Source organism: Fusarium odoratissimum (assembly GCF_000260195.1).
Source record: "Fusarium odoratissimum NRRL 54006 unplaced genomic scaffold supercont1.48, whole genome shotgun sequence".
NCBI classification, from domain to species: Eukaryota; Fungi; Ascomycota; class Sordariomycetes; order Hypocreales; family Nectriaceae; genus Fusarium; species Fusarium odoratissimum.
The window spans coordinates 165,432-189,379 of NW_022158728.1; the positions used below are offsets into that span (position 1 = coordinate 165,432).

General features: G+C 46.6%; 11 protein-coding genes across 12 annotated transcripts; 6 read left to right on the forward strand and 5 right to left on the reverse strand.

Moving 5' to 3' along the window:
• Positions 1-81: 81 nt before the first annotated feature.
• FOIG_15209 (uncharacterized protein) lies at positions 82-2,182 on the forward strand. Of its 2 annotated transcripts, XM_031216545.1 has the most exons (4): positions 82-521; positions 621-863; positions 914-1,292; positions 1,375-2,182. In XM_031216545.1, exons 1-4 carry the CDS (start codon positions 390-392, stop codon positions 1,956-1,958), a joined length of 1,338 nt encoding a protein of 445 aa, XP_031053770.1. In that variant the 5' UTR covers positions 82-389; the 3' UTR covers positions 1,959-2,182. The 2 variants fall into 2 exon arrangements, with proteins under 2 accessions (XP_031053770.1, XP_031053769.1); XM_031216544.1 differs by having other exon boundaries at positions 82-863.
• Positions 2,183-2,712: 530 nt separating this feature from the next.
• FOIG_15210 (uncharacterized protein) lies at positions 2,713-4,553 on the forward strand. The gene is made up of 4 exons (XM_031216546.1): positions 2,713-2,958; positions 3,016-3,417; positions 3,471-3,876; positions 3,928-4,553. The coding sequence occupies exons 1-4, from the start codon at positions 2,901-2,903 to the stop codon at positions 4,421-4,423; spliced, it is 1,362 nt and encodes a 453-aa protein (XP_031053771.1). The 5' UTR covers positions 2,713-2,900; the 3' UTR covers positions 4,424-4,553.
• Positions 3,726-6,155, reverse strand: FOIG_15211 (uncharacterized protein). Its single transcript, XM_031216547.1, has 3 exons — positions 5,599-6,155; positions 4,748-5,547; positions 3,726-4,701 (listed from the first exon to the last, which is right to left on the reverse strand). Exons 1-3 carry the CDS (start codon positions 5,993-5,995, stop codon positions 4,456-4,458), a joined length of 1,443 nt encoding a protein of 480 aa, XP_031053772.1. The 5' UTR covers positions 5,996-6,155; the 3' UTR covers positions 3,726-4,455.
• Positions 6,156-6,466: 311 nt separating this feature from the next.
• FOIG_15212 (uncharacterized protein) lies at positions 6,467-8,474 on the reverse strand. Its single transcript, XM_031216548.1, has 3 exons — positions 8,057-8,474; positions 7,367-8,006; positions 6,467-7,315 (listed from the first exon to the last, which is right to left on the reverse strand). The coding sequence occupies exons 1-3, from the start codon at positions 8,277-8,279 to the stop codon at positions 6,580-6,582; spliced, it is 1,599 nt and encodes a 532-aa protein (XP_031053773.1). The 5' UTR covers positions 8,280-8,474; the 3' UTR covers positions 6,467-6,579.
• A 1,059-nt stretch (positions 8,475-9,533) lies between these two features.
• FOIG_15213 (chitinase) lies at positions 9,534-10,722 on the forward strand. The gene has a single exon (XM_031216549.1). It carries the CDS (start codon positions 9,607-9,609, stop codon positions 10,489-10,491), a length of 885 nt encoding a protein of 294 aa, XP_031053774.1. The 5' UTR covers positions 9,534-9,606; the 3' UTR covers positions 10,492-10,722.
• Positions 10,723-10,740: 18 nt separating this feature from the next.
• FOIG_15214 (uncharacterized protein) lies at positions 10,741-11,618 on the forward strand (the record flags this gene model as incomplete). Its single annotated transcript, XM_031216550.1, has 3 exons — positions 10,741-10,984; positions 11,034-11,271; positions 11,323-11,618. The coding sequence occupies 3 exons, from the start codon at positions 10,741-10,743 to the stop codon at positions 11,423-11,425; spliced, it is 585 nt and encodes a 194-aa protein (XP_031053775.1). The 3' UTR covers positions 11,426-11,618.
• FOIG_15215 (uncharacterized protein) lies at positions 11,568-13,108 on the reverse strand (the record flags this gene model as incomplete). The annotated part of the gene is made up of 5 exons (XM_031216551.1): positions 11,568-11,754; positions 11,806-12,240; positions 12,306-12,616; positions 12,665-12,929; positions 12,978-13,108. The coding sequence occupies 5 exons, from the start codon at positions 13,106-13,108 to the stop codon at positions 11,568-11,570; spliced, it is 1,329 nt and encodes a 442-aa protein (XP_031053776.1).
• A 2,812-nt stretch (positions 13,109-15,920) lies between these two features.
• FOIG_15216 (uncharacterized protein) lies at positions 15,921-18,231 on the forward strand (the record flags this gene model as incomplete). Its single annotated transcript, XM_031216552.1, has 6 exons — positions 15,921-16,770; positions 16,815-17,239; positions 17,299-17,393; positions 17,444-17,579; positions 17,625-18,061; positions 18,132-18,231. 6 exons carry the CDS (start codon positions 15,921-15,923, stop codon positions 18,229-18,231), a joined length of 2,043 nt encoding a protein of 680 aa, XP_031053777.1.
• A 420-nt stretch (positions 18,232-18,651) lies between these two features.
• Positions 18,652-20,235, reverse strand: FOIG_15217 (proline dehydrogenase). The gene is made up of 2 exons (XM_031216553.1): positions 19,927-20,235; positions 18,652-19,878 (listed from the first exon to the last, which is right to left on the reverse strand). Exons 1-2 carry the CDS (start codon positions 20,105-20,107, stop codon positions 18,734-18,736), a joined length of 1,326 nt encoding a protein of 441 aa, XP_031053778.1. The 5' UTR covers positions 20,108-20,235; the 3' UTR covers positions 18,652-18,733.
• A 167-nt stretch (positions 20,236-20,402) lies between these two features.
• Positions 20,403-22,147, forward strand: FOIG_15218 (uncharacterized protein; the record flags this gene model as incomplete). Its single annotated transcript, XM_031216554.1, has 1 exon — positions 20,403-22,147. Exon 1 carries the CDS (start codon positions 20,483-20,485, stop codon positions 22,145-22,147), a length of 1,665 nt encoding a protein of 554 aa, XP_031053779.1. The 5' UTR covers positions 20,403-20,482.
• Position 22,148: 1 nt separating this feature from the next.
• Positions 22,149-23,378, reverse strand: FOIG_15219 (uncharacterized protein). Its single transcript, XM_031216555.1, has one exon. It carries the CDS (start codon positions 23,293-23,295, stop codon positions 22,273-22,275), a length of 1,023 nt encoding a protein of 340 aa, XP_031053780.1. The 5' UTR covers positions 23,296-23,378; the 3' UTR covers positions 22,149-22,272.
• Positions 23,379-23,948: the final 570 nt, after the last annotated feature.

The window sequence follows — 23,948 nt, forward strand, 5'->3', positions numbered from 1 at the left end:
TCACATTGCTCACACCAACAACTAAAACGTCTCTATAGCCGAAAGGATCTGTCGTTGATGTCCCTGTAGCTCATCGTGAGGCTTCTCTTGGCAATGCCCATCAAGGTCCTCACCTTAAAAACTGGATCCCCTGGACAACCCCACCAACGACCACGAATAATCGTATCCACCCTGCCACTGCAGTGCTCGGCCAAGAAACGAATCAGGCAACTCTTATTTTTTATTCCTCGACAACGGGAATAAAAAGTCTGTAAAACGGGCTGGTAGGTACTTGTGATGAGTTTGCGGTGCCTGTGACTAACCATAACCTTGATAACCTTGAAACTGCATTCATTCAACGTGAATGTACATCATTTCCTCCAAACCCCTCTATTGCACTGCACTTCAGTATGAAGCCACACTTGGTCGCCTCAACGGCCCTCACCCTCCTGTTCGGACCGTTATGCACAGCTGCAGACGAGAACATCAAGGTAGACGCCTTGAAACAAAACAACCCTGATCTCGCCTCCATCCCCAACCTGGTCTGTCTCCTGCTATTCCTGCTCCTCATCGCATACAAACTTCGGAAGAGAATGCTCACCGCGACAACCACATTCCCCCAGCTAACCCGTCGATCACAGTCCGGGTCTGTTGTCACTTCACTAGAGCAGTTCTCCTGTAACCCTGATACTCCTCGTCATGTCGAAGCCAAGAAGAAGTTGGACAAGAGCATGGCGATAGGATGGGGGAATTGGAATGCTCAGCATCCAAGACATCGATTGCTTGATGCATTGTATGGATACAGAAGATACCATGAGCGCCAAAAAGCTGAAGTTGATCGATTTGAGGGTCTTTATAAACATGTTTCTCGAGCTCAGAAGTCTGTGAGTTTGCCTTGTTCACGCGTATCTTCGCAACTCTAACATGAACAAAGTTACTAGAACATCAAGTCAACTACTCCGAAAAGTTCACTCGCATAGACGCTCTTCTGAAGAAGAACCAACAGCTCTGTGATGCCATAGTTCGAAATGCCATGAAATTCTATGGTATTGATGAAGAGGAGCTTCAAAGGCATATCAGCGCTGCTCAATCTTCAGGGAGGCTTGCGGATAAGATTTCTGTATCTCAAGCATTGAAGCATTATGTTCGAGACTGGACGGAAGAGGGAGAATCTGAGAGAAAGGAGACTTTTGCTTGTCTTGTGGCAACGCTTCAGGGGTTGTTTCCTGTGAGGGATGATGACAATCCGGTCAAGGTTCTTGTTCCTGGATCAGGGTTGGGACGACTTGGACATGATATCGCGAGACTTGGAGGTAAGATTCCTTGAAAAACACAGCGTCTCACCACGCTCGAGTCTGTTGTTAGAGATAATAGTTCAGTACTAACATTATTCAGGATTCGAGGTGACTGTGAACGAATGGTCCATGTATATGAACATTGCCTACCGCTTCATCGAAGTCAACCGCGCTCAAAACACCCACTCATTCCACCCCTTCATCGACGGCTGGTCCCACCATGCCACAGAATCCGATATGATTCGCGAACTTACCTTCCCCGACACATCCCTCAACTCAACATCCGTGGTCCTTTCAGAAGGCGACTTCACAACCGTCTTCAACGACAAAACCGGCTACTACGACATAATAGTAACATACTTTTTTATCGACACAGCACGCAACCTAATGAGCTATCTCGATACCATCAAAAAGGTTCTGAAACCAGGTGGACACTGGGTAAACCTTGGACCATTGCTCTATGGAACTGGACCGTTTGTGCAGTTGACGTTGGAGGAGATTGTTCAGGTCACTGAGGCGATGGGTTTTGAGTATCTTGATACGGAGGAGGGCTGTGGACCGTTGACGTTTGAGGGGAGGACGATTAGAAGTATGGAGGCTGTTTATGGGTTTAACAATAAGGCTTTGACGAAGAGTGCGTACAATGCGCAGTTTTGGGTTGCCAGGAGGTCGATGAAGCCATAACAGCGAGATCTCAGCAATAGAATGATAGATTTGAGATTCCCCAACTAGCCTACCACCTAGAAACTATTTTATGGACCATACTTCTTCACATACGCTGGCATTTAGCGTATGATGAAGCTCTTTACTTCTCATGAAAGCCAACTCGTGAAGCTTTTGTGATTGTTAATTCTGTGTTACTTTCCATGAGAAGTCGCCAGTTAGATATTACCAACCAGATATGACGCCTCTTCCTACAACTCTTCAAAGAGAATCTGTTTGATTCAACTCTTATGTTTCCCATCTCAACGGGTTCCTAGAGACTTTGGAGATATAGTAATCCTCTTATTTCCAATAGTAAGACTTGATGGCTCTAGGCTTTTCTTACCTTCATGAGAGATAATATCTTGCCAAAGCCACCCAAGCAAGTATCGATCCAGGACGTGTTTGATGAATAGCCAGTCTAACAACCGCTGATGAAGTACCTATTAAGGGGAGGCAAGAAAATTTAGAACGTCTTTTCTAAATGATATAAATACTTAGGTAAATTTAGTGCAGACTTAGGAAAGCTTTACATAACTTATTTTAAGCACCTAAGTTTAGGGTCAGAAGGTTTCTTGCTCCCTGAGGCGTATCAATTCTCTATTGCCCGAGTTATCAATGGCGATTCGATCTTCGTGTCGAATTTCCTACAAGGGAATAGCTTACCCCGCCTTGTACGCCATGGCGAACGACGTGCACTAACTCGAAATAGCATCTCGTTGGTATCTCGACGCGATAGCGACAATTTGCTGATTGCGATACCAGACTTCTTCATCAATTGCTTCCTCATACTCATCACAATCCCGTTACAAGTCAACAAGATACTGCGAGGTGCCATTCACTTTGAACAACAAGGCGTGATATCAGCGACACATCCACGCACCACATAGAACTGTGTCCCCGCCACACCCGGAACCCAACTCAATGCCCTCCGCAACGCCTCCGAAGTCGGACAAAGTAAAGAAAAGACCCAAAGTCAGAGGTAATTATATCCGCAACCCACAGTACTTCAGCCAGTCAAGACTGACCTAATCGTAAGGATGTTACCAGTGCTCTCGTCGACGCATAGACTGTGATCGGAGAGAGCCAACATGTGGCAAATGTTCTGCCAAAGGCATCAAGTGCAGTGGATTAGGTCTACGATATCGATTCAATGATGGCATTGCCGCCCGTGGAAAGTTTGTTGGCAAATCATTGCCTGTTGTTGATGGCTTAGAGATCAAGTCTACAGACACGACCTCAGTCTCAAATTGCAAAAGACGCAACGATCCCTTTCGCGCAAGTGGCTATGAGTCTCTTGAGCAACTCTCTGTTGAAGTCGATACGACAACTGAGGAAGAACATGGGGTACAAGAATTGGTTGTGTTGAATCACGCACCAGTATCTATCGACTGGGGCTTAGATCACGTTGATCCAAAGTCCAGATTCTGTCTTGGCTACTGTAAGTTTCCTTTCATGGTCCTCGAGTCCTTGACAACATCTAACCATCCAAAGTCTCAAATAACATCGCCCAACTCATCGCAGTCATAAACATGGGCTTCAACGGATATCGTGATCTCGTACTACCAAGAGCAGAAACAGACCCTCTAGTCCGAAAAGCAGTTCTTCTTGTTGTCGAACAACATCTCTCTCTACAAAATGGCACCGCAATATCACTAGATCCAGCGGCTTATGGATCTCTTGTCCGAGAACTTATCATTCGGTCTCATCAGTGTGCACCTCAAGACGATGATTCTGCACTCACTGCGTTGCTTCTGCTGCATATTCGGGAGATGATCAGTGGAAGCGACAACTTCAGACTTATCTATGGTTCGCTGCGGGTGGTAGTTAACGCACTTGCGAAGAATGCGGGCGAAGGAACCTCTGACCTCAGGAGGTTTCTACAGATGCAGATACTAAGGTATGGATAATCACAAGGACAAGTGACCAACAAACACTAACATCTCCTCAGAGTCTGTCTCTTTGGAGAATCTCTCTTCAACGAAACCAATGGCGTTCACTTCATCCAAGCCCAGCAAAAAGCCTGTCTCGAATTCATAACATGGTGCGACCGTTTCCACCCTGAACTGAAAGACCTTCTCTCCCAACTCGCCTCCCTAACAACATGGGCCTGCGACATCTACGTCCAACGCGCCATCTTCAACCCCCCATCCTCAGAAACAGTCCCCATGATCGAAAGGTTCAAACAATCACTAGGCCAAGTCGACGCTTACGTCGATATCGTGGGAAGACATCTCCTAGCTTGGCCGTATTTCATCGTGGCGGCTGAGAGCTCGACAGCAGATCATAGGGAGTTCTTTTTGGATAAGTTGGTCAAGCTGCATAATACGACGGGATGTTGGAATCTGTTGAGGGCTATTGATCAGGTTAAGGAGATTTGGGCGTCGCAGTCTTCGATAAGGTGGACGAGTTTGCTTGGTGGACCGACGCAGGCTTTTATAATGTGATTATTCGGTAAACAGCCTTGTAATGCAATGATCTATGCTCCTAGGACAGAAGTGACAACTTTCTCGACCTTGTCAACTAGCAAATCGATCTCCTCCTTCGTGATTGTGAAAGGAGGAGAGACGATCACCATATCTCCTCGAACACCGTCCAGGCATCCGGTACTTGGAATAAGTGAAATGCCATGATCAGCTCCCAGACCAGCCTTGTGCAGCTTTCCAGCGATTTGTTCGCTCAGATCAAAAGGCTCCTTCGTCTCTTTGTTACGAACAAATTCCAACTGGACACAGTTAGCAAAGCCTTTAACTATCGATGCTTCAACTTACGCCCCAGTAGAGTCCTCGTCCACGGACATCTCCCACATTCTTGTGCCCTGCCAGTCGCTCCTTGAGCTTCTCACCCAGTACTTTGCCTGTATCTTGCACATTCTGCAGCATATTATCTTCCTTCATAACAGTCTGCACAGCATACGCGGCTGCACACGCAACAGGATGACCCTGGTAAGTTTGACTGTGAGAGAAAGCTCCTGAGCCATTAGCAAGAGCGTCTGCAACTTTGTTACCGACAAGCAAGGCTCCCACAGGCATGTAACCAGCCCCCAGACCTTTAGCAACAGTCTGCAGATCTGGCACTACACCTTCTTGTTCCCAAGCATGGAGCGTGCCTGTTCTTCCCATTCCAGACATGACTTCATCCATAATCAGAAGAGCACCGTGACGATCGCATACTTCTTTGATAGCTTTGAAGTACCCAGGCACCGGAGGTGCACAGCCTAATGAGGTTCCAGATACTGTTTCAGCGATAAATGCACAAACAGTGTCTGGGCCGAGGCGTTGAAACTCATCATCTAGCTCTTTGGCTAGTCGTTGAGCATATTGCTGTTCTGTTTCATCCGCTTTTATCTCTCGATAAGGATAGCATGGAGAGACATGAGAAACATTGGTTGCAAGAATAGGTTCGTACACGCCACGTCGAGCCTTGTGGCCTCCTACTGCCAAAGATCCAAGCGTGTTACCATGATACGATTGCTTGCGAGCAATGAACTTCGTCCTGGATGGCTGTGGTGTTGGTAGCTCTGTAAAATACTGACGGGCGATTTTTAAAGCTGCTTCAACAGCTTCAGTACCTAGGATTCTTGTTAGAGACAGCTGAATTACTTATTCGACAAAAGGCGCACCTGAGCTGACTATGAAAACCTTGGACATAGCCCCATTGGTAGACTCAGTCAGGAAACTAGAAATCTTCTCTGCTGCTTCTGTAGTGAAGAATGGGTTGTAGCAATATGCTACCTGGTCCAGTTGAGCAGAAATGGCGTTTTTGACTCTTGACTCATTATGTCCGATCGATACGACAGCTGCACCTGAAGATGCATCCAAGATCCGATGACCTTGTTCTGTTTCCAGCCAACATCCTTGACTTTTGACAATTCTTGGTGGCGGGCTGTTGATCTTAGCGTGAAGTGTTGAAACGCCAGCACGGCTAAAGCTGGATAGTGGTTTCTTGCTGCGAAGGGTGGTTCTTGCAATCGTATACGCTGTTTGCCGGGTAAGAAGCCTCATTGTGAACATAAACATATAGAAGTTATGTGAATGAGTTGAGAACACAGAGTTGGCGATATCGGGTGATATGTATAAGCCACTCTCCGCACTTAGCTATCGTCTTCGAGATAGCTACATCCCAAAGAGGAAGGGAAAGTGAGGAGATGCACCCAATGATACGAAAGTTCATGATAACTATTGATAAATGGCCTTACAGCTGTTGCACAGCAGCATCGTCTCCATCGGCCTTCTGAATTTGGAATAGTAGTATTTTGGCTTGGTGGAGGGTAGTCGAGGCTAGATACGGGTCGGCAAAAGATACCGAATGCCGTGCCAATACTCTGCGAAACCGATATCCAACGGATATCTATTCATAAAGTTGGGAAGAGGAAACTTTTTCCATTGTGGCCTGAAGGACGAAGGGGAAAAGGAACGCCAACGATGTATTTAGCATAATTCTAGAATACCGGTCTTCAGACTGAAATTACCGTTAACGAGATTATAGAACCCAGAGAAATACTCAATTTGTGATCATTTATATTTGATTTGACATGTTTAAAAGCTATATATAAGTTTCCGTTTAAGAAGAATCAAATGCTCTGTCGGACCTAAATCCTTCCCTAACCCTTAAGAACCCTAAAGATAGGATACTCATCTCCAACTTCAAGAGGGATGATGTTGAAACTAGCATAAGAATCAATATTCTCAGGTTCTAATGCATTCAGAGCCAGTCCCGCGTTCTTCTGCCTGGTGCTGACTAGAAAGCTGCCAGCCGGCAAAGTAAGCTGTCGCTTCTTGGTTTCAGTTTTAACAGTAGCAAGCACAGCTCCTTCGTAGTACGAACTGCTGAGCTCCGAAGACGTAACATTTAATGCTTCAACTGTACCGCTCCAGGGCTTACTAAGAATCTCGACTTCAAGACCAGAAACCTCAAGGCGCTTGGCGATATCAGCCCAAGCAACAGGGATAAGGTAAGATTCCGGCCGAGAGCGAGTCAGGTTCGCAGTAGTTGGTGTAGTAGACGCAAACTGAACAGGAACCTTGACGATTGAGCCGTTCGTATAGTCGATCATCTGGAACATTCGTGTGCTGTACTTTGTTGAGTCGGTGATGACGACGGGTTCCTTGGACTTGATGAAGTCTTTGATACCGCCCTCTACGGTCTTGAACACCTTCTGGGCGTTGTTGGAAGCGGTTTCGATGATGGAGCTGGCCATGGTCAAGCCAGCGGCAGTTCGGCGTTGGAATTCTTGGTCGGCCAGACCGATTCCTCGCATCTCGATCAGGAATGTGATGGATTGGGTGAGACCCATTGCATTGCGACCAATCTTGGCATCAGAGCCAGCTTCATCGAACCTATTGCAAGTCAGTTGACAGAAATCGTAAAACGAAAATCATAAGACTTACTTGGGCACGTAATCAGGATCAGTGCTAGTTCTACCAGTCACATACGGCTCCCATCTCAACCCAGCCTTGACCATAGCATCACCAATGTTCTTAGCAAACAGCTTCTCAGAGAGTTCTCGAATATTCTTGTTGATGTTCAGGTTCTTCGCAGCAGAGAACAAACCATCAGAAGCTTGAACATAGTTACCATATCGACTTGATGAACCATACTCATGCATATCAATGGCAACATGCGGAGCAAACTCGTTGAAAAGCTGCTTGATATTACGAGTCTGCTGTCGTGCAAGCTTAGTATGATCGCGGTTAGGATCGAAATTCGTTGCGAGCACACGCTGGAAATAGTAAACACCGTCGGGGTTGTACCGAGGTAAGATGACGATATCAAGGTTCTTGAGAATCTTTGAGGCCCATTTGGGGTCTTTGTCGAATTTGCCGAGCAGAGCGAGGAGGGATTGATCACCAGCTGGCTCGTTGCCATGTACAGCGCCTTGAACCCAAACTCGGATCTTGTCTGTAGTCTTTGGACCTTTTGAAGATGAGAGCTTGACGAATGGGAATGATCTCAGTTCTTCGGATGTAAAGTTTGATGTTTGATAGGTCATATAGTCGTTCTTTGAAGCAATGCTTTCCATATAGGCCTCTGCACGTTGTCAGCGTGGGTTCATTGGAGTGCTTCGGACTTATGCATACCCATGTCTTCGTGAGAGGTCGGCCCTTGAGTTCCATTCTTGAAACCTGACTGTCGGCTCTCAGGGTCGAGGAACGCTGGCGAATACAGATCGATATCGACATCTTTGAAATTTGCTGCTACCAAGGGGATGTCTTTCCGTACGGTTACGTGGTTGTAGCCATATTGAAAGGCATTGACGGCAGATGCGGCCGAGATACCGAACAAGATTGTCTTTGTCAACATTTTGAAGACCTGAAAGCTGGATACCTCTACAGAACTTGATCGACGAGGGAAATACGTGCTTTATAGCCTGCATGGTCAGAGGTTGCTTCCTAAAGAGGTAGCTCATTACGTCCGGCTCTACTTCTTGCTTCCGTGCTCAATTTCCCCTCAGATTCAAAAGATCGTCAGGCATCAGAGAACTAGCATAGATTTAAGCATGACTTCGGGGGAAATCAACAAGAAAAAGATGTCTTGGCACGGAAGAGATTAGCTTAATAAGGAAGCTGGCAAGACTTGGGATAGTGGGGTCATGTAGCATCAATGTTGTTAACTTCGAGAGGGGTTGAACTTTGGCCATTGATGCGACATCTGAAATAGCAAGACAGAAATTGGTATGGAAGTGGTCTAATAGATTTCTGTATGTATATATATCGAAATTATCGTCACTCGGAATTAGAAAACATGTCGAAAATTGGGTTGAAATTGCCGCGTTAGACAAGATCTCCCACCTCGGCGATATCATGATCGACAAGATAAGGAATACTAGGCAACCCGGCAGTTATGTAAGGTTTCTACACATCCTCATGAGTTAGCATAGCCGAGATTATCCACAATATGGAACTGACATAAAAGATAGGGGCATTTGTCAGGGTCTTAAAATCTATCTCGTCAAGCATCTGACGTATCTTATCTGACAGGAATAATCCTCGTATATGTGTATCAAGTGGAAGAAAAAAGATTGTAGTTCTCAACAAACTACCACCGTGATCGACTGTAGATATCTAGCTGTATTGATAGTCAAGAGGGTTTGCAGTGGTGTTTGCCACTGAGATGTGACTTTGTAGCAGTGGTATCTTTATCTCCATAGGGATGTCTATTGCGCAGTGGACACGTCACAACCCTTCAAGGTAAAAATGAAATACTCACGTATAGAGATAATGCATCCATGTCTCAAAGTGTAGGGAACTCGCTTTTCTTCACAAGGCCCTGTTTTGATCTATTCGTTGAGACTGAATAAGGCTAGGGGAGGCAAGAAAACTTAGTACCTCTATCTTAAGTTGTGAACAAACTTAGGCAAGCTTTGTATAAACTTAGCAGACCTTTAGACCAGCTATTTTTATTATCTTAATTTAAAGTCAGAAGTTTTCTTGCTCCCTGAGGCAAGGTTATCAAACTCAATATGGTGGCTCGAGAACTCCTAAATCCGGCTCATATCCAGCCAGGCCAATGAGAGACCTCTGATTTTGGTGGCTTGACTCTACCAACACTGCCGAACTTGGAGAGTGCACGTTAAATGCCATCGCTGCACCGCGTCTTCCGACAAGTATAAGCGCCTTACTCAAACAAAATGATCGTTCCTCACACTGATCCTGCTTCGAAGCCGAAGCCTTACAAGAGAATCATATTTTACCATCAGACGCATTACAAAGACGATAAATACATCTCACTTCAACCTTCAATTCTCCCAGCCACCGGAGTCACACACGTCATTATCGCGGCTATCCACCTCAACACGCCTGAGCGCATCACCCTCAACGATGATCTATATGATGCAGACAAGTTTATTCCCCTCTGGGATGAAGTCCGTCAACTTCAAGAAGCCGGTGTAAAAGTTCTCGGCATGCTTGGAGGCGCAGCTCAAGGGTCATACACCAAAATGGACGGGTCGCTGGAGGGTTTTCACAGATGGTATCAACCTCTGCGCAAGATGATCGCGTGGGCGGGTTTCGACGGACTAGACCTCGATATTGAAGAGGCCATGTCGCTTGGAGGCGTTGTCCGTCTGATTGATCACCTCAAGACAGACTTTGGACAATCCTTCCTCATCACCCTCGCGCCCGTCGCACCAGCTTTGCTTAACAGGCAGAATCTCGGAGGCTTCAACATGGAAGAGCTCGAAAAGGGACTTGGCTCGCGAATCGCGTGGTACAACACGCAATTCTACTGCGGCTGGGGTGACATGAGTAAAACACACGACTACGACACGATACTTGCGCGCGGCTGGCCGCAGGAAAAAGTCGTCATCGGGCTAGTAACAAGCCCGGAAAATTGCTCCGGACACGTAAAAGAAGCAAAGCTGCGCGCGTGTCTCAAAGAGTTGGTGAGCAGGTACCCGAGGATCGGAGGAATAATGGGCTGGGAGTATTACAATAGTGTCACGGAGGCAAGCCCTCAGATCGGGGAGCCGTGGAAGTGGGCCGAGATGATCAATGACATGTTGAATGGTGCATAGATCGAGGGAGGAAATGGTCCTAGCGAGTGATCGGATCGAGGGAGAAGCAAAAAAATATGAGGGTCATGATGGAGACTTGTCATGATATATCTATGACGACAACCGTGCGCCACGTCGATCAAGGGCACGCGACCATTTCTACAAAACCCCAGATTTCTTTTTAATCCTAGATCTCGTATCTTTTCAATTTAGATCTAGGTACCAACTTTATTCATTTGTTGCCAAGAATAATCATCTCTATCTATCACAATGGGCGCCGACGACGACGAGAAGCATATGCAAGGGCACAAGCACGAATTCGCCCATGATAACCATGATGACTGGGAGACTCAACCTCCCTACACAAGACCTGATGAAGCTACTGAGAAGCGAGAGAACTTTGAAAAGAAGGTTCATGGCTCGTGCCACTGCGGTCGGGTGCAGTATTGGCTTAACAGCGACAAGCCTCTTGCGTCGAAATACTGCCATTGCATAGACTGCAAGAAGATCCATGGTACTCCACTCAATAGTACACTACATGTTCAGCGGCTAATGATATTCAGGTGCTCCTTTCCAATGGGCGGCTATCTTCAAAAAGACAGACCTCTCCTTTGAGAACGGTGTCAAGAACCTTCGCTTCTACAAGACTTCGTCCAAGAAGAATGAGCATGTTCTTCCCTGCAAGGTCGGCTGTGCTGAGTGCGGAAGCTGGATTATGGATGAGGGACGAAACATGGTGCTTCTGTTCCCTACGCTCTTGAACCTGGACACGCCTCAGCTACGAGAGAACTTCCAGCCACAGTAAGTTATGCTGTCAAAGATATGTGTTATTATGGGGCTAACTAGGTCAAGGTGCCACATCTTCTACACTCAGAGAGTGGTTGACATTCCCGATGGGAAAGACAAGTGGACAAAGCTCGATAAGGACAGCGAGCTTATGAAGGACGTGAAGTAAGTCCGAACTTTTGTGTTGGGAAGCGGCGGCGTTAGGGTGAGGGATTGAACTGATGCGGAAATCCGCCAGAGACGAAGGGTTGCGTATGAAGACATCGCGACTATGAATTCAAGATACATACGGGCTTAGTTACCCACTAAAACTATTTTACCCAGCCTGAATCCTCAGTGGTGCTGCTGTCCTTGTTCTCCTGGAAGCTCAACGACCATACTCGCTCAGACGAGTCGTAGACTTGCGCTGGTGTCGAAGTGCGGTTGGAATCTAGAGTCGAACGACTGGACACGAACGAGGGCGGTTGAGCGGAGAACAAGTGAGGTGACTTTCGCTTCCTATTACACAGTTAGCAAGAATTATTGGTAATGAGTTTCTTAGGAACTCACTGGCTCTGGGGATGATAAATAGAACATTGCAGTTTATCAACATCAACAATACCTTCTCCATCAAGGATATCCTTGATAGCAGAAAGTTTGTGATATCTAACCCTGAGTACAGTTCCCACAAGGTAGATGAATTTTGGGTCAGCCTGCTTTGCATCTGGATGCTTGGAATCTCCCATCAACCACGCAGCCAAAGAGCGAGGCAGCTCAACTGAAGTCGTGACTTCAGCCGACTGTTTTGAGATGTAGATATTCAACCTGTGATTTCGACGTTTGTGAATATAGAAAGGCGAAAATGAAGTTTCATAAGAAGTTGAGGGAAGTCCCTTGATGAACACGTTGCATCTCACGTCGCCCTCGTCCAAGTAATGGATCTTGGTCATTTCCAAATGCCGCTCAAGTGAGGCTATCTCCTCTGTAATTTTTGTACGGAAGCTCCTGAAAGAACGGCGAGGCTGTCATGCATTAGACAACGGGGCGGCAGTTAGGGTATTGGTTCTTACCGCAAGAATCCATCAACTCGCTCTGGATCCATGACTGGCGTTGCCTGCCAATTCACTGAGCCAGGAGTCAAGGAAGCAGGTTCCATGATAAGGTTGTTTCTGTGAAACCTGCTCTTAAAGCCCATCCGGATAAAGAAAGGTTCTAGTAGCCAAAAGGTAGTGTGATCAATATCGAGGACATCCACTTGTTCTCTAAAGCTACCATGCAGATATTCCCTGTCTATGATGTAGAAAGGCTTCGAGACTGAAAACATTTGAACAAATCCATCTTTCCCAAGAACTTGGAATATTTTGCTCTCAAGGAGGTCGTCCTTAGCAATTAAATGCACGAATCTTGTAATTCTGTCACTCAGTTATACTAGAAGTCTTTTGGCTTGTTCCTCAGCTGGATCGTAGGGGTCGACTATTATCCGGCGATTGAAGCTGACAATCTCGAGGTAGATAGCGCCAATGTCGGTTTTTGGAACTCCTAAGAGGTCGGCGAAGAATGATTCAAGTTCTGGACAAGTCTCGCTTGCATTGCGTCGACTCATTAACTTTGGTGCCCAGACACACTGGGTCGAAAGGAACCTCTCAGGGTATTTCTTAGACAACAAGAGGCGTGGTTTCTCTTTGAAAAATGACCTCGATCAAAGTCAGTCTCTTACTTTCTACAGGGTCAGGTAGCGTTACCTGATTCGTTTGGCATCATCCTTCGCCAGGCCTGGTTCCATTATCTGCAGAGTGTGATACACTTCCTTCGCCCTCTTGAAATCGAGTTCTTTGTTGAACTCCAAGAGAATCGATTCAACCTCTCCATCCATGATCTCTAGCGTTTCCCTGTAGAACTTCTCAAGAGCGGCAAGTTCAGAATTGGAGACTTCCCATTCTTTGGGTGGCGGGAGAAGCGTTGAGCCAGAGATCACGCTGGGTGGATTCTTCGGGGCTTTGCCATAAAACTGGCCGGCAGTTCCATCCGTCGGGTGTAAGGACAAGTCGTTGATCCCTCAGCCAGTCTCTGAAAGTCTTTGTTAAAATGGATAATACTAGCAGTCATAGGTCTTGCTTAACTGACTTCAACTCTGATTTTCTCTCCGCCAGCTTCATAAACAGCCTGCCAGCGAAGATATAATTCGAAAACTCGTCGTGGAAACTCCACAGTGCCGTCTTTGTTCTGTTTCAGTATGTAGTTAAGGAGGGAGAGATAGAACCACTCGTCATCCGTCGTCTAAACACCGATGTCAACCCGGAGAAATGTCCATGGCCCAATGTGATTGATGACAATTTAGGGTCAAGATCTAGGAACTTGAAGTTTTCATTCGGGGGCATATATCGGGCCTGTAAGAAAACGAATTTCGGAAGCGGCAGGGAGAATTCCCTCAATAGGCTCAGTTGGCCATCTTTCCGTGTTACCTCGACGTTTTGCAGCGCCTTTAGAAGCTCTTCGTTCTTTAGAATAACGGTACCATCTCGTTCCCATGCATATAGCAAATAATTTGTAAACTCGTCGGACCGATCTTTCACAAATTTGACGCATTGTGATGATAACACATTTATGCCTTTATTGGTTTCAATTAGCCGTGCATCTATCGTCTCTTGGCCCCCAAAGGGCTCTTTGGATCGGAACATGATGGTAGGAGTGGATGATAACTATAGTTTATGAAGTTTGTTTGGTGCCACTCCTGAGTATCTGGTAAATTAGATCAAGGGTCGCTGTGACAATGCTACTAGCAGGGATGTATTGCCGACAAAATATCCACAACTAATTACAGACTCGATCTCAGACCATTCAAAATTGATAGGGAAGCTGGAGTTCACATAGCTGAAGAATTTCTTGTTATATATAGCTAGTGTAGTAATTCCTTGCTATCCTTTCTCATACTAGCTCTCCTTATTCTCCTCCTCGCTTCATCAGTTCTTACTCGGGCATGCCTGGTTGGGACATGTTGTTGATGTAAAGAAGGTCATTGGCACCTCGTCGATGTTTGAAAGACCTGATTGACTATGCCAGGCGGCAGTAGGTTCGGTTGAGGCAGGATCTTGGCCATGTGCGAGCCAGAGAGTATAATGATTGCAGTGGCTCCACCGAATGAATTCCTTATGATGGCACATAAGACATGTTCTCATATATCTGGTGCACATTTTGGCTTGATATAGGTGAGAAGTGTTTCCAAAAAAAAGTGGTTCGTGTGTGGTTGCGTCCTTTGTAGGATGGTTTTCTGGATGTTGTATTGTTTGATGTCGCGATGGAGCATGTTTGTGTTATGACTGATGAAGGGGGGTTGGCGCTCAAGTCGGGGAGTTATAGATATTTCCCTACATGTGTCGCATCCATCTTAGCTATTAATCACTCTGAAATGTATTCGCGAATCTGACGTCTATTTATTACCTTTGCTACAGCAATCACAGGTCTCATAAGTCTCTGTATCGGAGCAAAGTTTTGGTTACAAAGAACCTACTCCGTGCTACATTCACCCTCTTCTCGCTCCTCTTCCCTCTTCTTCTTGTTCTCCGGGCATGCCGCATTCGGGCACTCGTCCCCAAGAAACATAGAGACTGTCTGTTCTGTCATGCCTGGGCGATCTGACGGAAGATGCCAGAGAATAGAGGGTTCGAATCCGACAAGCGAGATAGCTACAGACGATTGGCTTGATCACAAGTAAGGCTCACAATAAGTCCACCCGAGGGACTCCCGATGACCACACGAGTAACAGACCTTGAAAATTTCGACGCACATATTGGCTTTTTATAGCTTAGGGCTGATTTAATAACTACAGGTTATTTATAGTTGAGCTGTTGCATAAAATATCTAAGATATGTTTGAGTACAAAGAATCATGCTCAAGCGGGAAATTTATAGGCATTATCTAACCATCTGACGCGGCTCACGACTGTCTTAGCCTTGAATCAGTTTAAAGTCCGTTCGGGCACTTGATGTGAATGTTCAACTGCGTATGTAGCAGGAATCACGGCGCTCATGGTCCAGACTCTCCGTGTCAGAGTAAAAGTCTGGTTACAAGGAACCTATGGAAAATCTCCAAGAAGAATTCACGTACATAGAGGTCTCGCTTCTAATCAATATCCGCAATTTTGTCTATGTACTGAGAAGTCTCCGGAGAACTGTTCAGAGTAGAGCTGGCTAATGCATCACGGTAATTCTCAAACTGGTTGACGGTTTAGTTGACTTGTCTAGCGCCCAAGAACAAACTCCGGCGCCAATAGCCGTGAGAAAGTCATTACTGAAACTATCAAGTGACCAGTGGGAAGCTCTGACCGAATGACTAGTTCTACGCCCGCACATAGTCCATAGAATCTGCCCTGTTGGCTCACCGCTCGAGTGTTACAGCCTGATCTGAATGATTGGATGTGAAGTGCTGGAACGTGTACTCCGTATCCTGCATTCTGAGCTGTTAGTGGTGGCTTAGCTCTTGTGAAACCAACTGGGCTGACAGCAGTAGAAGAAGTACCTTTAAAAGTCACAAATCAGGCTGTGCTTGCCGCTCTGAATTTCACAATTACAAAAATCAGACCAGCTGAACTTTTCACTCTGGGCAGACTATTTCAACCTTGTACTCGTACTCCCCCATCCACCTTAACTCTTCCGTCTCAAAGTCCCTTTCCAGTAACATCCGAGGAAATGGAAGCTGTCGGCGCTGGTGCCAGCATTCTCACCTTTCTCACCGTCGCTTTCTCAGTGACCCGATCAATCCATTCGGCACTCTCGGCCATCAAAGATGGCCCTGAGGCCATTCGTTTCCTCACCGACGAGGTTGCACAGCTCGAGAGTGTCTTACAACGGCTAAAGCAATTATCCTTTGTTTCTGTCGATGACATCGATAGGTCTCAGTTGGAAGGTTTAGCAAAGAAATGCAAAGGCGACTTGGCCGAACTTGATTCTCAGCTGAAATCCCTTGATGTTTCCACCTCGGATGGTCGAAGAGGTCGCCTCTGGAGAAAGCTGAAGCTATGTTTCTCAGAAAAAGATCTCGATCATATCCGCCATGTGGTTCAAGGTCATTTGCAACATCTCACAATTTGGCTCCATATTATTCAGGCGCAACAAGTGTCTTTTACTGCGGCGCAATCTACCGAAATCTTGAACGATCTCCAACAACTAAAACAAGAGATCGCAGCCCTACAAGCAACCAGTGCAGCTGCTCTCGTTACCGAGGAGAAATCGCCATCCACTTCAGCAAGAGTGATGGAGGTGGATGACGAAGAGATGGACTGTTTACCGGATACACCATTGGATGAGAGCATCAATCGTTTAATGCGACTACTGGAGAAGAAACCATGCGTGGTCGAGTCTGACGATTCAGAAGAGCTCCTGAAAGACATTGAGCATCTTCTGGAATGTATCCGAAATGATGCAGAGCCTGTAGAGTCAGAAGGGACATGCCAAAATTGTCGCCAAGACGTTTCAAAGGAACTTGCGCTTATGGCAAATATCATCCTCTCTTCTCCGTCGATGATGATCAATAAAACTGGTACGTTTGTGTGATTTATGTGATTGTGTTACTTACTTCTTCAGGAGCAACAAGATTGTGGAGACCAGCGAGCGAACAGCTTTTAATTTCTCAAGAACGGAAACGAAAAGCTTTCGAAATAGATGACGGAGTTATGACAGTCACGACAGCTAGGAGACGTCGAAAACCATCTTCTGAAATCGAAAGGGAACAAAGACGAAATGAAACCAGAAGAGACTTCCTCGCAAAACTTACCTACACATCCAAAAGCACCAAGAAGATGCTCAGCTTGTCGGTGAATCAGGGGCAGCTTTTATACAACAGTTTTAGCAGCATGCTGCCTTGCGTTACGGTCTGCAACATTCTACCCAAAAATTCTCCTGTTTTTGACACAGCCCGAAACGGCTCAGTCCAAGACCTTGTCGGGTTACTTGAGGGTGGGGAAGCAAATATCCATGATCATGATACAGATGGATGGTCATTACTCCATGTAAGTCCCAGTCGTCAAATTTGTAATCGAAGGCGCTGACTTATTATTTTTTAATACAGCACTCAGTGGGAAATCTCCAGGTGCTGAAATTCCTAATTGAACAAGGATTGGATATCGATGAAGTTGCAGTTCTACCGGGGAGTGACATCCAGACGTATGAAAACTGTCCCAAGCAATCCTCAGTTCGGAATAACACTATAGCAGAACTCCATCGCACATGGCCCTGGTATATCTCGATTCGAGGAACCATTATGAAGCATTGCTTTACGCAGGGGCAGACGTGACTTTACAAGTCAAGGGCGGCCCTTTCGCTGTAATAGAGTTGCTTGCTGGTTCTGATGTAAGTACTTCCTCACTGGTCTTTGTATATTTCTGACTCTGGCAGTCAGAATTCAAACACATCATGTTGAAACAGACGTTCAATATAAGTCCTTTTGTTTATGCGGATCCAAACGCTATACAGAGCCAAAATCTAATACCCCGGGCTACTGCTGATTGCTACGAAACACTACAGTCCAAACCAGGCCAGGCCCTACAACAGATTCAACTCCTCATTAAACAAGGTTACGACGTCAATAGTACCTTTGTGGGGAAAGGATGTCTACACCACCTCATGGATAAAATACTCGTTTGGATTGAATTCCTTCAAGAGTACCTGCAGCTTTTGATGCTGCTGGTAGAGCATGGTGCGGACGTGTACTCTGTTGACGAAGATGGCTATCAGGCATGGCACTATGCGTATAATGTCACGTGTGAAGCCTGTTACCTGTTCTCCCCTTCGGCGAAAGGTGATCTATGGGATGCGGCTCTCAGTCGCTTCGGGTATAGCATTCCAGAAACCAGAAAGTATTATCCACGCAGAGCACGATATACGCCTAACTATACCCGAAAGGATTTTGAAATGCTGTGGCAAGGGAGAGAGCACCAGTGTCCCTACTGGGACGATCGACCATGGCCAGCCTCTGACCAAAACGAGCGTCGGCCGAGGATGAGAGAAAAGCTTTGCTACTATTGCGAAACCTGTGCGTTCGACCCTGAATGCTTTATATGTAGCGTTTGTTTGTCTTCTTTCGATTTCTTTTGTGACGATGACAGCCATCTACAGAGTTCATCCTGCCCAAAACGGCAAATTGCAGCCTGGGAAAAGAGATGTGGCGATGACGGTGCTTACTGGGAACTTGTGCCATTTACAGACATGGAATCAGAGTACGATACCTCGTCTAATGAGGGCTCGGAAGAGGGTGGAGCCATGTTGTAAGATGGATTGAAAAGGATTTCGTCAGTGCACCAGATGATAGAGTCTCATCATCTTTGGTATAAGGAGGGCTTGTGCAATTATAATCCCCAGAAGGCCCGTATCAAGCGGGTTTGGGTCTCGCTACATGTGGCCACGAACTGCTTTGGGTCACAGGTGGTTGCATCCTGTAAATGGTCTTAGAACATTTCGATCGGGTGACATTCTTTCGTTATCAACTATTCTTCAAATGAGAGGCTTTAGCTATCATATCTTATATTTGTCCACTCCTCTACATCACTGTTGGGCAAATCCATGATCTTATCGTCAGCTCCAAACCGATCCAGAGGATCCTTACCCCAGAACTCGGTAAACTTCTCTGGTCGCCATCTCCAGAACTTGGCAAACCTTTCCTCAAGCGTGCCTTCCATACAATCAGAGACGAACTTTCCAATCGACGTGATATGTTTGTATCCTGTACCGCAATCACCTGAAGCAATGACAAGTGAGGGATGTCGAGGATGGTAGGTGATCAGGAACATTCTATCCTGCGTATCGGCGCACCAGCAGATTCGAGCATGAACAAGCGGCCGATCTGCAAGCTGAGGCATGATATCTTTCAGAAACTGTTTCATGCGTCGTTCAGCCTCGATTGGCACTTGATGCTTTGCGAAGGGGATGGATTGGGGGTATTTAGAACCAGGCTTTTCAACCCAGTTGCAGTAGCCCGGATGTTCATCGCACATCTTGAGTTGATGAAGATCCTCATCAGGTTCCATGAAGAAACCTTGGTTGATGTTAAAAAGAGGTGGCAGGTTCTTGTACAGCTTGATTTCTTCTGGTGTCATCTGGATATGGCCCAGGGTCCACGCTGTAGGGCGGATCTGGTTCTCAAAATCGAGGAAAAACTCTGCTGAAGCACCAGCGGAAAGAATAGTTCGATCCGCTCTGTGCTCCTTACCATCTGCCGTCTTGGCACCTCGAACATCGCCGTCTTCAAAGATCAGACTCTCCACCTTTCCTTCTGGAGAGCCAGTGATGAATTTGACACCAAGCCTCTCGCTCTCTTCGAAAGCAGCTTTCATAGCTTTTCGAGCATGAACCCAACCAGAACCCGTGGGCTTGTAAAAGCCCTTCCAGCCTGGAAAGTCGCCTGTCAGAATACCTTCAGGCATGGTCTTTCTGAAATCTTCTGCTGTGTTGAGAGGTGTATACTGGTCGATGTCGTCACCGATCTCATCTTCTACCAGCTGCTTGATAGACTTTGGTGTTGAGCCAGCCATGACAGAGCCTGTATTGTGGCAGAATGGTTGGAAGACAGGGTCGTGGAGCCAGCCTTGAGCTGCGGCGTAGCTAAGTGCTTTCCAGATTGAGTCTTCATCGTCACCTTTGCTATCGGCAGTGCCTGGTCTGTTAATAAAGTGTTTGAGTGTTTTGTGATAGAGTGTCTTACTAAGTCCGCCAGCAAGTTTGTTTACATCATGCCCGGCTGATATCGGTGACGGGATGCGATTGACATCGAGAACAATGACGTTGGTGTAACCTCGACGAGCGAGATGGAGGGCAGTTGAGCATCCCCAAGTTCCGCCACCAACGATGAGAATTTGAGACTGTTTGGTGAGAGTTGAGGCCATTATAGTGATGGTGAGAATGTAATGCTAGTGATACAATGGATAAAGAATGGGAATAACCAGCTCGGATCATGAAAGATATAGGAAATGCCCAATACTGTCGCCTCCATTGAAGGTCCAACCGAGATATGTCGTCGAAGGTCCAGCCGAATCACTGATTCACACTGTACATCTGATTGGCTCGTGGCCCGATCTAAACCGGTTTAATCGCCCATTCGCTATCATCAGGTGATGGCCCCATCCATAGCGTCGTCTCCTCCTCCAAAACTCCCCCCGCTTTTCCACTCTCCCCATCAGACGATCAACCACTCACTCTCATAAGCAAAAGAATCCTCTTCCGTCTCCCGGCACTTTTGCTCCGTGTCCCATCTCCCCCCAATGCCGCGCCGCCGTCCCCCCGGCAAAACCGGCCCCGTCCAGAGACGAACAAGGTCAGGATGCCAAACGTGCCGGGTCCGCAAGGTAAAATGCGACGAAGCTAAGCCTGCATGTCGGAACTGCGTCTCCCGCGGGCTGTCGTGCAATACTACGCTGCAGTTAAAATGGGAGGCTGAGTTTACTGCCAAGGGGCTCTCGTTTGGGAGGGAGGGTGTTTGGTGTAAGGATGGGGCGAGACAGAGACGACCGCCGCAGGTTCATGCGCCAAAGGTTTGGGGGTTTGGGGCTGTTGAGCCGAGACATTTTATCAATACTTATTATAGTGACTTTGTTCATGATCCGAATTATGAAGAGAGTCTTGTTAGGGAGGCTATGGAGTTGAGGGATGAAACGGAACCGTCTTCAGCGCTTATTCGGAGGTCACGATCACCACCAAGACTTATACCCTCAATATCATCATTCCCTACACTGAGCACCTTTGAAACGAGTCTTTTCGAATACTATCTCCTACGGTTATGTCCTCTCACAACACCTTCTTCACAACTCTCATCACCTTTCGCAAGCATGGTCGCTCCTCTTTTCACCCATGCCGGTCAGGATCTTCTTGTCCAATCCGTCCTCGCATTCTCCGCTCGCCATCGAAGCATCACAGATCCATCATGGACACATACAGCAATGAAGATGAAAGGCAAAGCCCTCACCGGTCTTCTACAGAGAATTCGATCTCCAGATGTCACAGCAGATGTCATTCTGGATCCCCAAGTCCCTGCAACAATGATGTTCCTCTGCCTCTATGAAATCCTTGATAACGGCGACTATCGATGGGTATTTCACCTAAGGGCAAGTCAAGACTTCATGAGGAAACGCCAACAACTTGCACTTCCATCGAGTAAGAACTCGGCATTTGGAAGTCTTGCTGCGTTTTCAGAGCGATATTTTGCTTTTCAAGATGTTATCAGCAGAACAGCATGTGGAAATTCACCTATCTTTGGCCTGGAATATTGGCAAAGGCCGGATCATACGGAGGATATTGATGCGTGGATGGGTTGCAGCCCGGCCATGGCATCTGTGATTTTCAAGATCACTGAGCTTGCAAGGACACGTACCCGAGATATGTCTCAAGAGGACTATGAGGTCCAAGTCGAGGAGCTTGATAGAGAGTTGACGTTGGTCAGCTCCAATATCACTGTTGTTGAGGCGATGGATGAGAATGTCAGACGATGTGTCGATCTGAAGAAGACTTCGGTGCAGATATACTTTCACTGTCTGCTTCGAGATGCAGATCCTTCTACACCACAAGTCTCACAGCTTGTTATCAAGGTCTTGCATAGTATTCACAACCTCATCCAACAGGGCAGCGCCGCAGGACTCTTATTTCCTCTCTTTGTCGCCGCTGTGGAATTAGACCCTTTGAACGACGATAAGATCTTCGAACACGGTGATCAAGGCACTTTCTTATCTGGAAGACAGCTTGTCTTGGAAACTCTTGATGCCATGGTAGGCTTGACGCTGGCGAATGTTGAGAGAACAAAAGCGGTTATTCTGAAAGTCTGGCGCATGAGAGATTTGCATACCCAAAAGGATACACCGGTTTTGGTTACCGGGGATTTGAATGACTGGAACACATTCGTGAGTCCGTATACACAAAATCTGAATTTGGCATAGATGGACTGGGAAAAGATTGTATAAAAGCGCATGATATGGGTTATGGTAGCGTGTTTTATAAACTAATGAATAATGATGGAATCTGCCATTTCTGAGACCATTTCCTCTTACTCTTTGCAATACGTTCATCTTAGAAGGAACCCAGGAAAAACTGTGTCCTCCGGATCAATGAAGAAGTTCATCCTCCCAACCAAATTAGCAGCTCCTCTCACTCTCGGAATACATGCCGGGAATTCGACAGGGCTCTCCTCCTCAGAGACAATATCAGCTTCAAATACTGTATCAATAATCGATCGGTGCAGAAGCTTCGACTTTCCAACACCCAATCTTCCTTCTGCGAGAAGTACTGCTACTCTTGAAGCTGTGCCTGAGCCACAAGGTGAGCGATCGATCTGGCCATCTGCAAAGACAGTAACGTTGCGCTGGAGTACCTCTCCAGCTGGTCCAGTACCTTGGTCATTGAAAAATATGACGCCGTATAGATCGTATGTGTCGTAGTGTGCTCTTGTGCCTAGAGAAGCTTTGATCTCGCGCCCAATATTGATGAAGTTGATGTACTGGCTTGGTTCAACCTTGAGGCCCAGCTGAGCAGCGTCGATGGTAGCGTAGACAGCTCCGCCGAATGAGAGATTGACCTTGACATCAACACCCCGTGATGGAAGATTGACAGATAAGTCCTTGGCAATCTGGTAGCTCTTGACGTTGATAAAGTCGCCATGAACCGGCTTGCCGTCCTTCACAGCAATCTCCGCGGTAACTCTCCCAGAAGGAACGTCAATAACGACATCAACACTCCCATTTTCAGGCGCATTAACAAGACCCTTTGTGACAGCCCAATACCCCAAAGCTATGGTCCCATGCCCACATGCCGTTGAAAAGCCATCTTTGTGCCAGAATAAGACGCCGAAATGAGCACCGGGATCATTCGGCGGCGTAATAAAACCACCGTACATATCTGCATGGCCACGTGGTTCATGGCATAGAGATTGTCGGAGTTGATCAAGAGGGTGATTGGAAGTGTTAATAACAGTGAGGCGACGTTGAGCGACAGTTTCGCCATCGGGTAGATGGCCTGACGGGAGGGTCTGGACGATGCGGAAAGGTTCGCCGGCAGTGTGCCAGTCTTCTGTCTCGATCCAGAATGACATTTTGGGCAGATTATTACTTGGTTATTTTGTTAATTACTGATATTCATTCATGGTCAAGTACTGAAAATGATGCTATTTATCTGCAATCAAGGATGTGCCGGTCGCTGATCAAAGCCGATCGGAAGCTCACGCCGATGCGGGGGCCCCAGCTGTGCCGGCTCCGTCCCCGGGCCTGCCAATCAATCAAGCAAGCCCTGAAACGATTTCCCTCCAGGACCCTTCAGTGTCACCCCGGCAGTTGAATCATGACGGAAACGTGTAACGCTCTGTAACTCAAAACAACTGACAAACAAAAATGTCAGATCGATCAGTGCGACACTTGTATCAGATTCGTCACCCAAAAGAAACGAGACGGGGAATAGGTAGATGCATAAGCTATGTATCCCCTACTGTACATATCTGTCCTTGAAGACCCGGACAATCACTGGATGTGTCAAAGGGTTGACACGCGGCAAGCAAACCGGCAATAAACATCCAGGCAAACAAATTGATTGAGTTTTTATTTAATTTATAACGTCCGTCACCCAAAGACTGGCCACCCCCACAGACCGGCCACCTCACTTTTAACCCAGCCACCCAATTTATATATACTTTAAACAGTCACAACTCTACCAATTTAATTCCAATTAATTTCAAACTAACGCCAATCAATT